Source organism: Falco peregrinus, chromosome 9, assembly GCF_023634155.1.
Source record: "Falco peregrinus isolate bFalPer1 chromosome 9, bFalPer1.pri, whole genome shotgun sequence".
NCBI classification, from domain to species: Eukaryota; Metazoa; Chordata; class Aves; order Falconiformes; family Falconidae; genus Falco; species Falco peregrinus.
Window position 1 is genome coordinate 13,484,180 of NC_073729.1, and position 14,548 is coordinate 13,498,727.

The 14,548-nt window shown below is 34.9% G+C and overlaps 1 protein-coding gene across 1 annotated transcript in view; it reads right to left on the minus strand.

The window, feature by feature from the left end:
* ELP4 (elongator acetyltransferase complex subunit 4) overlaps nt 1–14,548 on the minus strand; it is a 149,916-nt gene that overhangs the window by 128,328 nt on the left and 7,040 nt on the right. The window contains exon 3 of the mRNA XM_055814759.1: nt 4,066–4,187. Within this exon, the coding sequence (XP_055670734.1) occupies nt 4,066–4,187 (122 nt within the window). The remainder of the gene's footprint in view (nt 1–4,065; nt 4,188–14,548) is intronic.

Here is a 14,548-nt window from a genome sequence, read left to right on the forward strand (position 1 = left end):
GGTTGAGGCTGGAATTCTGGGGTATAAATTTCTTTCTAAGAAGGTTATCCTCTATAGCAGAAGTAGGAAAAGCAACCCCACCACAAGCAGCAGGCTCATAGATTATGTCACAGCATGGCTTTTTTCTTGAAGGGTATGCTCTTTAGCCTCTCTTCTTGTACCAGAACCTCCAAAAGGCAATCTCAACAGAGTCCAGAAATATCCTGTAATAAAATTCCAGCTTGAAACCAGAAATTCCATAGAAGTGCGTAAAACTTTTCCACAGGGGATGAACAGATGCAGCTCTAGAGAGCAGTTCGGGACCTCCACTCTTCCACCTCAGGCTTCCAGTCATGGTCATTGAGGTAACATTGGTCAGGGTCCCACAGGGAAATTGCTGGGCTTCAGGGGATGCTGGTTTCTGTTTCCCAGCATGTATAATGACCAGTAGGTCTTCCTTTCAAGACAAACTTTGCACAGGCTTCATGGTAAAAGCAACTTAACAGAAAGCACTCTCTATTGGCAAGATGTGCTCCTAGCTGGCAAATATAATCCATTTTTTTTCTAATTAAAACTTGTGAGAATCAGTTCCCTCCCAAGGTCTAGATAAAATAATTGGCAAAAAAGGCAAAGAAATTCTTACAAAGGCAGTTTAGGCCATTCTAGAATTTTAGTTCCAAATCTGAAGTAGTAAAAGTGAGAAGTATAGAAATGCAGCCACCACAAATACAGATACATTTTATAATTTTTTTTTAAAGACTGGAACCATATCTTGGCACCAACAAGGAGAATGGGTGTAAAGAACGAAGCTGTTAGTTATTGTATTTTTATGGCTTCCAGAAGTCAGGCTGGTACCCAGCCTAACTTAAAGTGGATGCAAGCCTGTTCTAATTTTGGCTATATTGATGTTCAAGGTAATATTCAACCCCCTAGCTTGTTTCTTGCAAAAAGTATAACAGTATTTAAATTAAGTTATCCTCTGTAATAAATGTTCCAATACACTGCACGCAACTTCAAAATAGCTGGCATTAACTTCAGAGTGCTGAATTATTAAAAAAAAAAAAAGCCACTAAACACAGTGAATTTAAGGAAATAGATACAAGAATAAACCCTACATACTTTATTAGTTTCTCTTTGTTTAAGCTTGAGCACCTAACTGCCTTTCATAATTTGTAGTCTAAACTTAATAAGGTATGGTACTGAAAATGGAATGGTAAGATATATTTCCTTCAGTCATTTTATTATTGAATTAGTTTTCCAGTTACCAATGCAATTGTTTTTATTTTATGCTAAATCACAGAAGTATACCATACTATTTCTTATATTATACACTGTTCCCCATATTTACGCCCTCAGAGTAAAAAGTTGCCTTTTGTTGAAGAATATAGATTGAACAGAAATGCTCTCAAATGTTTAAAATACTTTATAAAAAACTGCATGTATATAGTTCTGTAGGTTTTACCAGAGGTGTATAATTTTTCAGCATTATGTCTTAATGCCAATTTCCTGAAGGAGCTTTGACTACAAAAGGCATGAATATGTTTTCAAAGGATGATGGATAAATTGGTGGGTGGTAATATAATATATCTTAGGCAGCTGATCAGGGCTTTTTATCCTCTGCTTGTCTTTTAGTTATACACAATTTCAAGATAATTATGGTCTATAAGAATGTCTTTTCCCCTTCCTACTACCAGCAATATTTGTCTTGGTTATAGGTTCAAGAAACTTCCAATCACATCACAAAATTAGAATAGGGCAATTATGGCATCTCATCAGAGAGCTGAATATATAAATAGACTGACCACACAATATGGACATGAGGCAGTTAATGAACTGCCTTTATGTAGAACACCAGTTAATTAGAATTCTAGCCATAGAATATATTGAATCAATACTTGAATTTTATAAAATAAAAACCAAGGATAAAATGTATAACTCAGGTAGATATGTACTATATGTGTGTTGCCTTTCTAGTAAAAAATACAGTCCAATCAGATACTGAAAATAAATTAATTACTAATCTCATTAAATAAAATGCAGTATTAGTCAATGGTCAGGTATGTTGTATTAAAATCCTGACTTAGTGGAGACATCCAAAACCCAAACAGCTCATTTTTATGACAGGAGAGGACTTCCTGAAGCACCTGAAGGTCCTCTTTTATTAAAAACCAAGTGAGGCAGTCATAGGGAAAACTCCTCTACTTCTGTGACTTGGAGAGCTAACTGTGGCCAATGCCAATCTTAGATTGACTTTTTCCAGGTGAAGCAATAATGTTTTTCAGGTAACACATATTGGCATTTCAAGAAAGAAGTGCCTAAGCTTTCCAAGTGTAAAAGTATGTAATTTTCTAGATTGATGCCTCACACATTACAGGGTTACTTCACTGAAGAAATTTCAAGACAGCAATACAAATCAGAGAAATCAACTCTACCATGCCTTGTCTGTTAAGCAAAGGAAGTGTTGAATAGTCAAGGTAAGAGTCGAAAAGGGTAGACAAAAGTACTGTTGGGTATATAAACACACAAATGGAAGAAGAAAACAAGATAAAAACTTGTTTTCCTCAACTCTTCCGTGGTAGTATTGTCCAACCATTTATAATCTCTTACAGTAACACCACTATGGAGTTACAACAGAGGAATGCAGTATTATTACCTTGTGTCTACCCCTGAAAAATAAGAAAGAAAACTTATTCCAAATCAGAAAACAGAGCTCAGTAAGTCACACTGAACTAACTGACCACAAACTCAAACTGGTACAAGGAAGGATAGATGTATGTAAGAACGTCTGTTTAACTTGCAAAAGGAAGTTAACAGGAGCTACGAAAAGTATGACATGTTATAAAAAATTGATTCAAAGGTGAATGAACGAAAAATAAAATGCGTTAGCTACACCTTTTTAAGAAATTTTAATGCAATGCAATAAAAAATTTCATTTGAATAATTTAATTTTGATCAGAAAATCGATCACAATGATCATGTATTATATGGACAGAGAGTCAATGACTTGATTATCAGTTATTTAAAACCAAATATTATTAAAAAAATAGCATGTTCTTACGTAATTCATGCTTCAAAATCAAAACTTATCTGTTTAGGTTGTATTCTAAACCACAAGAGCAAATGTTAAAAACTTCACCCCTAAATGAACCCTCTTTAGATTCAAAATGATAAAAAAATTATATTTTTCATAACCATAATCATATAATTTCATTAAGAATATACTTTTCCCTGAATACTGAAGTTAATATTTAATAGACAAGGCATAGAATCTACCATCAGTAGGCAGGAAAAAAGAAAAGAAATCATTTTGTCCAGAAATAGTCTCTGAAGACTCTTAAGGACATAGCCAGACTTCACTTGATGCAGAAGTAATCAGTAAATTATATGTTACTTGTGATATTAGAAAAAAGCAGCCTTAGAAAGACATAAAATATTTAATGAAATTTTGTAAGATTATCCTCATACTTCAGCATTTTCGTAGTGTGGATCAGGCTTTTTCCCTTATACAATTTCCTTATAATGGAAACACTCAGTGTTTGATTAGGAGCTCACTGATGTCTGAAAGGAACCTTTCTATATGACCTGACCCAAAGCTGACGATATTTCCTAGCATAAAAAAGACAATCAGAATGAAAAGCAGGTGTACAGGAAGCTGTAAAGATGTTAAATGACATTTTTCTTTTCTATAGGAGACTATAATAAGTATCTACATGTATTGTACACTGTTTCCACAACCAGCTCAATTCTTCCTGATAGGCAGGTGGAAACTGTAAACGGTTGGGTTTACTCAAACCATTCAGCTAAGCCAGCTAGTCTGTCTGGTTTTGTCCATCATCAAAATAAAGGATAAGCAGGCTCCTAGCTCGATTTGGCCATGGGAGGATCTTACTCCATTGTTCATAGACAGAGGATACTGATCTAATTATAATTCCCAAATCTGGCTAGTGTAAATACTCCTGCATTTCCCAACACATTCTTATGAATCACCAAGATTAATTTCTTACTATACAATTTGTACACTTCAAAATGTATACATTTATCGAAAGATTACAGTGTTACTTGTCAAAAGCTACAAGTTTTCTTTACCTTTAAGATGTTCTCAGGATGCTCTTTAGCAGAAGCAACAAACAAGTCATGTCCACAGACAACTCCCTCTGCGAGAAAATACTTGAACAAAAAACTGGAGTATAGACCATACTTATCTTCCTCTGTGAAAACAAGAATGGTTGGATTTTTTTTCTTTTTTGTTAGATAAATCACCCACCTGTATTTTCACAATACTGTAAAAGCCCTCTTTTGGTCTACCTCCTAACATATTGTCCTGGTTTCAGCTGGGATAGAATATATAATGTACAACAGAGATAATAGGCAAAATATGATTCCAAGGTTTTAAAACTAATGCTTGACAATATTGTATCCCTACTTTTTGAAGCCAGAGAAATCGTTCTCAATCATGTATTTGATTCTAAGACATAGATGGGATGCATTAGTAGTGCTATCTTCCTAACAAGGTTTCCCATAACTATTGACTAAGGTTACCAAAATAATGGCTTAATGGGAGGGGTTTTTTACTCATTTATGAGAACTATGTTAATATTTATATTCTTAATGCTTAAAATATTATTAAACTTGCTTAAAATATCTATTAATTGATGCGTTTCATAATGTAATCATATTTGGCATAAAGATATCATTTCTTACAGACATTCTTACATGTACATTTCTTTCAAAACTGTGAGAACTACAAAAATACACAAAACAAATGAATCTACTGAAAAAAACAAACAATTTGCAACACTGTTTCTGAAAGCTAACCAAAGCAAAAACACAAACACATTCAAAAGGCACATGAACTTAGAGTTTAAGTGAGACAACATCTGTTAAACAGAGGTGAATACTAACCTACTGAAATAAAACCACAAACTCAACTGACTGCAGAAAGGCTATTATTTCCTTCAGCTTCTTTGTTGCAAGTTACGTAACAGGAATTACCAGAATTAGGAAGTCTTAATTATCTTCATACAATTAAAATTTATCATAACTCAAAACCATACAGGAAGTGAATGAGTAAATAACAACCAAAATTTGAACCATCTCTAATTTTCTTTATTTTTAGGAAATATAAACAATAGCAATATTAATGCCAGCAAAAAAAATTAAATTCTTAACAATATAATTACCCTATTAATTTTCCAGTAAAATTTTAGATCATGCCCTTTGGAATAACGTATTTCTGACATATATTTAGAAAGATATCTGAAATACTTTGGGAGAAAAGTAAATGCAACAATGTCAGGTTTCCCTTTTTCATCTGTTAATCTGCTTGCTAGAAGATAATACACAGGGATGTTGTGGCAGAAAAATACAGAGATAGATTTTCTTTATAAAGAACCAACAAGACTCTTAATCCATTTCTTGTGTTCTTTATTTTGGTTTTTTTCTTTCCTGTTATAAATCACATGCAAAAATATTAAAAGAAAAACCACAAAACCATAACAAAGGCTGAAAATAAGCAAGTTGTCATTCAAATTTAACTTCTAAAAAATACTGAGGAAGGAAAACAAAGAGAATATAGCTTTGATATGTACCAGAATAGTATGCTTTGGAGCTTGAGTCAAAGAGAACCAATGAAGTGGAGTGGGAGAAAAGAAAGAAAGGAGTTGTATATCCAAAAAGGAGCAAGAATATTAATAACAATGGGGAAACTTAAGAATCAAATTGCAGTAAAATAGTGTTGCACTGCTGCACTCCTAATATCATGCACAAGTACTGACACTTTCAGTTCTTAGACTAACAAGAGGAAGGAACTCAAACCACAAGTTTTCAGATCCACTGGAGATCCCAGAGATATTCCCCATCCTCCATGAGATACTGGGCAAAACATAATTTATTTCCTGCCTTTTTTATTTCACGTTTATATGTATTATTTGGGATACACACCTCCCGCCCCCCCCCCCCGGTAAAACTTATACACTTTAAATTTGGAAAATTTATTTCTTTCATTTTTTCATTTCTTTCTTCCTCAGAATAATCCCTAAAGATATAGTGCTAACGTTACCTACTTTGATGTTGAGGAGAAACACTTATTTAAAGATTTCCCTTTCATTAAACCTAAGAAATGAACTACAAGTGACTCTAAAGCATCATTTCAAGATAGAGAAAAATGCTTCATTACACAGTCACTAAAACAGGAAATTACATAAAAAAATCTGGACATCCAAATAAGCCAAAGGGAATATAATAATTACAGCACTACTGCTGCTCGTGCTAGCCATTGATATATCCAGTTTATTATAGAGTTTGAGGGATTTAAGAACTCAGACTATGTTAATATAATTTACTTTTGATACTGTTAACCTGCTTAGTAGGCCATATTAACTTTCTAATGTACTTCCAATAACGTATTAACACAGTACTGACAAAAGCTTGCTGTTGACAGCACTGGATTCCTTATTAAAATTTCAGCAGGACTGATTTCCAAAAGCATTACAGAATTACAAACTGCAATTTCCTTGAAAGTTTGGAGCTCTTAATTAAATATTTTATATAGTTTACTCTTGCATGCTTAAAAAGCCATTAACAGTGTTATAGAAGAACTATTTTCCTAGCAACGCAGCTCAATACATTGTGCTGTGACTGAGCACGTAGATCCATGTATGAGACTAGGATTAGGATGGGGACAAGACTCAATTCAGATATAACTGAATTTTACGTAAACTTACGTAACTCAAAACAGATAAAACTTTTTGCAGAAGCAAAAAGTAGAACTGACACTATCTAAAGTTGTGACAAAGTGTTACAGTCTTATTTTGTAAATACAGCCTTTGGAGCCTGCTTAATCTTAAACTGCTTCAACAAAAGGAAAATAAACCCCATATGGGGAGTAATTCTCCCTTATAACTGCAATCCACGAACAGATACAACACCCCTGCCCTCTAAACACTGGTGCTCTCTGGTTATTTATGCTTTAGATGCTTACTGCAATATAATGGGTAATATATTATTCACAGTATATTGACTTCCATGTGCTAATCTCCATCTATGAAGTTTTCAGTTTAAGAACCAAAGCGCTCTAGAAATCAAAGTGACAGCATGATATCTAATTACTAATTTTTTTTTAAATTGTCTATGCTACCTGAAAGAAGCCACCAAGCCTCCCATATAATCACATCACTGCAGCAGAAGTCAGTGGAAGGAGACAATTTTGTTAGACCTCCCTCTCTTTGAACAAAAGAGAAAAAAACATGAGTCAGGTGCTCTGGACGGATCCTCAGCTGTAACATTTACATCATTCCTGGTCAATCAAAAATCTTAATTTCTTAATTTTTATCTACAAGTTAAAGTTCACCTTCTTTACCATCTGAGGCACAGAAACACTGAGTTGTATTTCATATGGACAGGACTTAACTGACATTTAATGGAGTATAAGCCAGTATCCCATTCAGTCCAAGTATTTTATTGTGTATGTGCGTGCGACTATGCAGAGAGTCTTTCTGGATCATCATCTTTGATATTAATTATTCCTTTAGAAAGCAAACAACTTGCTCAGTTCTGTGCCAAACGTAACATGGAAACTCCATAAACTACGGATAACTACAAGAAACCATACTGTGTGTTGATAATTATTTAACTAAACTAAGAGGAAATAAGGCTGCAGTAGTTAAGAATTTTTACTCAAATTTTATGTGAAATGCTTAAATGTTAAAACAAACTACAGAAGTGAAGCAACAGGGAACAGGAATATAAACCCTTTTACTCACCTATCCAAGATTATAATTAATTTTGTTGTTCGTAATTTTGATAGATTTGTTTGTAAATATAAAAAGACTAGAGAGGTTCTTACACTGCCATACCCTTCCAAAACATATTTTGCAAAACAATAAAGAGTTTTCAATTTAGCAAATTAAAACCATTTACATTCAGTGTAAAGGACACATCATTTTAGCATTAGCTTTTCCTTTAGTCTTCTTACATTGATTTTCATAACAGTAAACTTACAGTAAAAATAGGAAATAAAGTATTGGAGAGTGATCTAAATATAAAACACCTCATAGTCTGCTACAGTACTCTAAGGATTAAATGTGTCTCAGAAAGCCTTTACAAACAGTGTATCTTGAATTGTTAAAGTCAATGCATCTGTAAGAATCCCTCAGTTCTTCAATTTGTCAGATAGAGGATGGCTTTTTATTGATTCATTTCTAGGTCACTAAACTTTTGTGGTATTCAAAAGATCTAAAGTGCACCCATATGGGGCTTTTCTGATAGCATCAATTGTACCCTGGCTTCACTAGTTACGTTACTATTCAAAACCATAGGAGTACAGCTTTCTTCTTGTAAATAAACAAACAAATCATTTAGCACAGGTACTTCGGTAGCTCACTGACTGCTTTCATAGATAAATGGAATGAAATACTTTGAAGTATATTTGTTTTCTGATGTTTGAACTTACTATTTTGATGTCTAGAATAAATTCTCAACTAGTATCTTTATTTTTCCAAATTACACCCACATCCAAAAGAACTACCTCCATTCTGTATGTGTAGGAACTAACACTTAAGTGCATTTTAGTCAGCCAAATACTTAAGGCAAGCCTGGACCAAATCTTTATTCTTAGTTTCCATACTAAGGAGCTGTCTCATCAGCAGCTTTCACTGTGAACTCTACTTTTAGCTAATAAGGCACATAAACAAATAAGACTCTTGCAACTGCAGACTCTTTTCTGGGTCCAGTCATACAACAGTCCACAGCTTTTTCTGATTCTTCTTGAACAAAGCATTCTACAGCTAAGTAGCAGGTGAGTAACTGGTGAAGCGTAAAACTATACAAGGAAAAGAGATTATTTACCTAGAAGTTATGCATATTGACTCCAGGACAAAACCTCTTCTGATCCTACAGATAAGGACATAAATAAAGTAGTTTACTGTGATCATTATTCATTAGTCTCTTTCCACAGCAACATGCTTTCACGGCTAAAACAGTCATGAAGAAAAAGCAGTATTGTCAGTATCAGTGCAATGAATTCCAATTTATAACTGCATTGAAAACTAAGGGTAAAGACTAATTCCTATTTATGGCTCTTTTCTCCCCTACACTGTATAGGCTACCAAACACATAAGAGACATTCCCAACACCTTTGTGCATGGACTGTCTGTAGCTACTACTCAGAGAATTCAGTGGGTCATCGAATTAGATGCAAAATTTTAAGGCACTGGAGTTTACCTAGGCCACAGAAAACAAAGAGAGCAGATATGAGTGAGACACCGTAAATATACACTTTATAAAAAATTAAGGACAAAAATCTCATCTGATTATAGAAATTGATATGTAAACATGTGGCCTTAAGGAAAAAATCTCTAGCCATAAGCACTCCCTGCACAGAGCTATTCATGTTCCAAGAGAGGGATGGAGAATAAGAACAACTTAAAGAGGAATAAAAAGTCAAGAACAAAATCCACCACAAAGTAACAAATACGTATAGACCATATTTATAATAGCTAACTTTTAAACATCAGTAAATTAAATGGCATGAAGGTCTTTGAAAAACTCTGGAGGTAATTTTTAGTCTAATTGCTTAAAAGGATGAGAGCTGTAAGAGGAAAAAATAAGACCACAACAATGTAATGTGCAGATAGCTTATTTTTTTTCTCTGTAGAAAGTCTAGACAGGTTGCCCTAAAGCTGCCAAAAGCCCGTCATAGCCTATCAGTATTGATCATTTTTTCACCAGATAGTTCTACAGTATGGTACTGTGACCTAAGGTGTGTCTTTCTGTAGCTATGAAGCACCTCTCTGAATTGCTGCAGGTCATAAGATGCGATTATTTTAATAATATGAAATTCCATTTAAAAGATAGTTTACTAATGTCCACATTTACTAGGCTTGAGGGGATATACTTTGTGTCACTTGCATTTAATTAGTACATGCCAAAATGGAGTTGTCAAACATATAAGTTACAGTATTTGGCATTTGGCCATACTTCAGGAAGGTGAATTCTGGTAACTTGTATTTTGTAGAACTGTATTTAGCAAATCACTGTTTTGTACTTCTCTGAAGATTATCTTTTTCAGCTTTAAAAAGATGATAAATTCAATTATATTGACAAGTGAAGAGAGCTCTTACCAGTCAGGCTAAATTGCATGTCTAACAAAAATAATGGTAGCTAATTAAAGTAGTTGAAACTGCTTCAAGGCTTAGAATATACAAGTATAGACCTGCTTTTAAGCAGACAACTTTAACTTTTAATAATTGACCTCAGCACCAACAAAACCCCTCCTACTGATAATCTTTAAAACATTTAGCTGTCAATGACCTTGTCAAAACTAGAGCATCTTAAAGGCATGTAAGAATAGGTTCTTACAGGGTACCCGTGACAGACGTATTTGAATGTGCTGTTACCTCTCCATGTAGAATGTGTTATACAAACAAGGCATATATTTAAAAAACAAAACAACACCTTCCTGGAAACTCTTCCTGAAGCTGGCAAAACAGGCATACGATGAGTTGAAGTACATCCAAGAGGTGAGGGGGGAAGGAGTATGCTTAATCAACAGCTATACTATTTGTTTGTTTTGAAAAGGGAGATTCTTCTAGAAAGCTAATCTGGAGCAGTTTAAGATGAAACAACAAACAAGTGGTCTCACATTCATACTGAACAAATTGTTTTGATAGTGTTCAAATTTCCTGTCTTGCAAGGCTGCGTGCTTTACCACTTCTTGTAAATCCACTACAGTAAGATCTATAGTAGTTAAAATCCCAAACATTCTTGCTACATGAACAAAATTCATGAAGTTTCAAGTTCCTCTGCTAGCTATGATCTCGCATGAGACTACTGTGTGCCTCAACTCTAATTCTCTAATTCTCATATAAATAAACCACTGCCAGAAGAATATATTATAGAATTAAGTTTAACTGAAAATCATGCTTTTTATTATGAATTAAGTTTAAAAAAATATGCACTTATATTTCAAACAATATTTTACAGTCTTATCAATTAACCTGTGCCATTACTACATTTTTAGAACACAACACTTAAAATAAATATTTTAATTTTTAATATCCTGATTCTACTATTATTTGGTTAAATTAACCAAGATAATGTGTCAAATAATGAAGATGAGCATTTAATTTGCAAAGGGAAGTAAGCTAAAAGTAATGCAATTTATTCTTGCCTTAGAGAATGTTGAAGGGGGAAGAATTTAACCTTTTTATAACACTTGGAGTACAATGCAGAAAGATCTTCCTAGGAGGTTTATCACTGACAGCTTCAATCCTGTATATGAACCTTGCCTAGACTAATCTCATGACAGAATTTTTTTGTATACTGACAGGATATTCTAACAATGCAGTTACAATTCTACCTGCACCGACTTTAGAAATTAGTCTAAAAATGTTTAGATTAATGAGTCATGAATACAGTACCTACTTTAAGACTTTTTGTATATAATTATATGTTTCAAAATAATATATAGTAAGTCATATTTGGGAAAAAATACTAGGTTTCAAATCTAAAAGAGATTCTCCATTATGTTTCTGTGAAGCTAAGTTTAATATCAGATCACAAATAAACAATGAACATAGGGGATAAGTACATGAAAACCCACCACTGATTATTGCCAGCTATACACTCAGGAGAGGGGAAATAAAAATTCAGGTAAAAATCCTATAATTTTCAAATCATTGAGTCTTGCCATATCTTTCATCAGAACACAAAGCTCAGTGCCTTTGTACTCGCTTCATCTGGTGCCATTAAGGTCAGGTCAAACGGATAGCTAACCATATGCTTAACAGTAGCCAAAAGCAGATGTTTAGGAAGAGGTAATAAGAACTGAACAAGCAAACGTGATGCTTTACCCAAGCATTCGCTCAGCCTTCCACCACTTGTAGCTCAAGGAATTCCTTAGCCAATGTGGTATCCACTACCCTAGTAATGCAAATGGCTTTCTCTTTAATCAAGCTGCCCAGTCTCCAGTGAGACTATGGGGTTTATTTTACATCCACAACACTCTATGGTGAAGTATTCCACCTCCTAATTGCATACAGTCTGAAGGACAACTTTCTTTTGTTTAATGACAATTTCCAGCTAGTAGTTTTCTTTGATGCCACCAGTCCATCTACTAGAAGGGGCAATGAATGGGAAGACAAAACAAAATTAATCTAGTTTCCTAATCTCTGATCTGTGTAAAATATGATAGGTTCTAACATTTTTGTTTCTTCTTCATTTGTCCTGACGGTTTCAGTCCTGAATTTGAGAAGACTGCAGTACTTCTCAAAGTGAGTGAGAAAAGTAAGAGATAAAACATCTATCATTCTTCCTGAATTCACAGAAATTAAGCTTAACTGGCACTTTCTGCCTTGAAAAAGGCCATCTACTTTCTCTCCCAGTCCTTACTGTTCAGTCCTCCTCTCACATGTCAGCGAGATGAATCAGGTCACTAAACAGACAGAAAAGTCTTCACCCTAACTGGGTGAGTTTTCCATCAACTTGGGAGAGCTGAGAGTTGAAAAGCACTAGTGCCAGCTCAAGGGACAAGACTGCACAGCCAAGAATGGGGAGAAGGATTTTGACAACTTCTTTCAGCAACAGTGAACTGCTGTATCAATTCAGTTTTCTCAAAAAGTCTGAACTTAAATGGTAGTCATTACACAAATGGTGGCCTATATGGAATTAGGTAATGTCAGTTATTTTTTCTGGCAGGCAGCTATTCAAATTAATTAGTTTGCACCACAACATACACCAATTTACACGCTTTATGTAAAAGTCAAGATTTTCTAAGATTTCTGCACCCTGCAGAAGGGACGCATGCTGGAGCAATTAATGAAGCAGCCCATGAGAAGGACCCACATTAGAGAAGTTCATGGAGGACTGTCTCCCATGGGAGGGACCCCATGCTGGAGCTGGGGAAGAGTGTGAGGAGCCTTCCCCCTGAGGAGGAAGGAGCAGCAGAGACAGAGCATGATGGACTGACTGCAGCCCCATTCCGTGTACCCCTGCATTGCTCAGGGGGAAGAAGGGAGAGAAATTGGGAGTGAAGTTGTGCCGGGGAAGAAGGGAGGGGTGGGGGGAAGGTGTTTTAAATTTTGGTTTTATTTTTTATTATCCCGTCTGATTTGATTGGCAATAAATTAAATTAATTTCCCTGAGCCGAGTCTGTTGTGCTTGTGACAGTAATTGCTGAGTGATCTCTCCCTGTCCTTATTTCAATTCACAAGCCTTTTGTGATATTTTCTCTCCCCTGTCCAGCTGAGGAGGAGTGATGGAGCAGCTCGGTGGGCACCTGGTGCCCAGCCAAGGTCACCCACCACATTCCTTGTTTTCTTTTGAACTATAGTTCAATGCCCGCAATTCAGTGACTCCTCCAACAGTATTCAATAGAAACTGTATTTGTATTTTCTAATATTCCAGTTCTTTCCTTCACAGTCTCCTAGCATTTGCCATAAACAGTAGTAGTCCTAACACTTCATCAGCAAGCTCTTAAAATACTCTGCAGGCACAATCTATTTGAAATCACCCAAATCACCCAGGCATATACTAGTCTGCTTTTTTTCCCAGGCAAAGCTGAAATCTAGTCACTGTTCTCAATTACAACAGTCATGAGATTTCAGCGCGCTCCTTCTGGGGGAAAGTTCACACAAAAATTCTTAAATTTTCCCCTTTCACAACATGAGCTATGATTAACTTTTCCACTTTGTGAAGTAACCAGCCAGCCCTTCTCTTGGGCTTCTCAACTACTGAGGTACTTAAGAAAAATCTATATTACTCTTGATAATTCTTGCTAGTTGTATCTTACCTTGTACCTGAGTTTTTCAGATTTTGTCTCTACACTCCCATTTTACAACTTTGCACTGATCCTTAACAATCTGTGAGGCATTCAAAAGCTCAGGATTTAGCCAAAACGGTGCCTTACTACAGTTTCAATCTTTTGCAATAAGAAACTGTTTTTTTAATCTGTAATAATGCCTTTTTTACTTTTATCTTCCAGATTTTATCTCCCAGTTTCAAATATATTGACCGTTATCTTCCCGTAACCCACTGTTTTAACTTAGAATAATGGATTAATTTTAAGGCTTTAAAGCAGGTTTTTTAACACTTAATATGTAGGCACTCAGACATTGCTTGTTGTACATGAAGTAGCTTTTCAATGTGATACATGTTTTCGTAACTCCTACAAATAAGGAAATTGACGTAGTTTACCTCTTATTCAGTGGGAGAAAACAATCACACAACCTTCTAGACACCAACAGTTAGAGAAATTGCAGTGACTGGAAAGCTAAGAGCTAGATCTGTTGTCCCTAGGTTTCTAGTTCTCTGTTCCAGCAACTTGGTATCAAAAAGTAGCATTCAAATTGTTATACTATTTAAGATGTGAACCCAGATTACAGATAGAGATGTTTTCCACATAATTACAGGTGTTTCTCTAAAAACATTTCATTCTTTTCCTGTAGTATCAGTTCTTTTTGCTAGGAAAGTAACAAGCTTGAAAGTTTCTCATAAGAACCACTAATCTGATAAACAATTAAAATAGGAAAAAGAGTCACATTTCTATCACCATTCAGCCCTTGCATAATTTTGA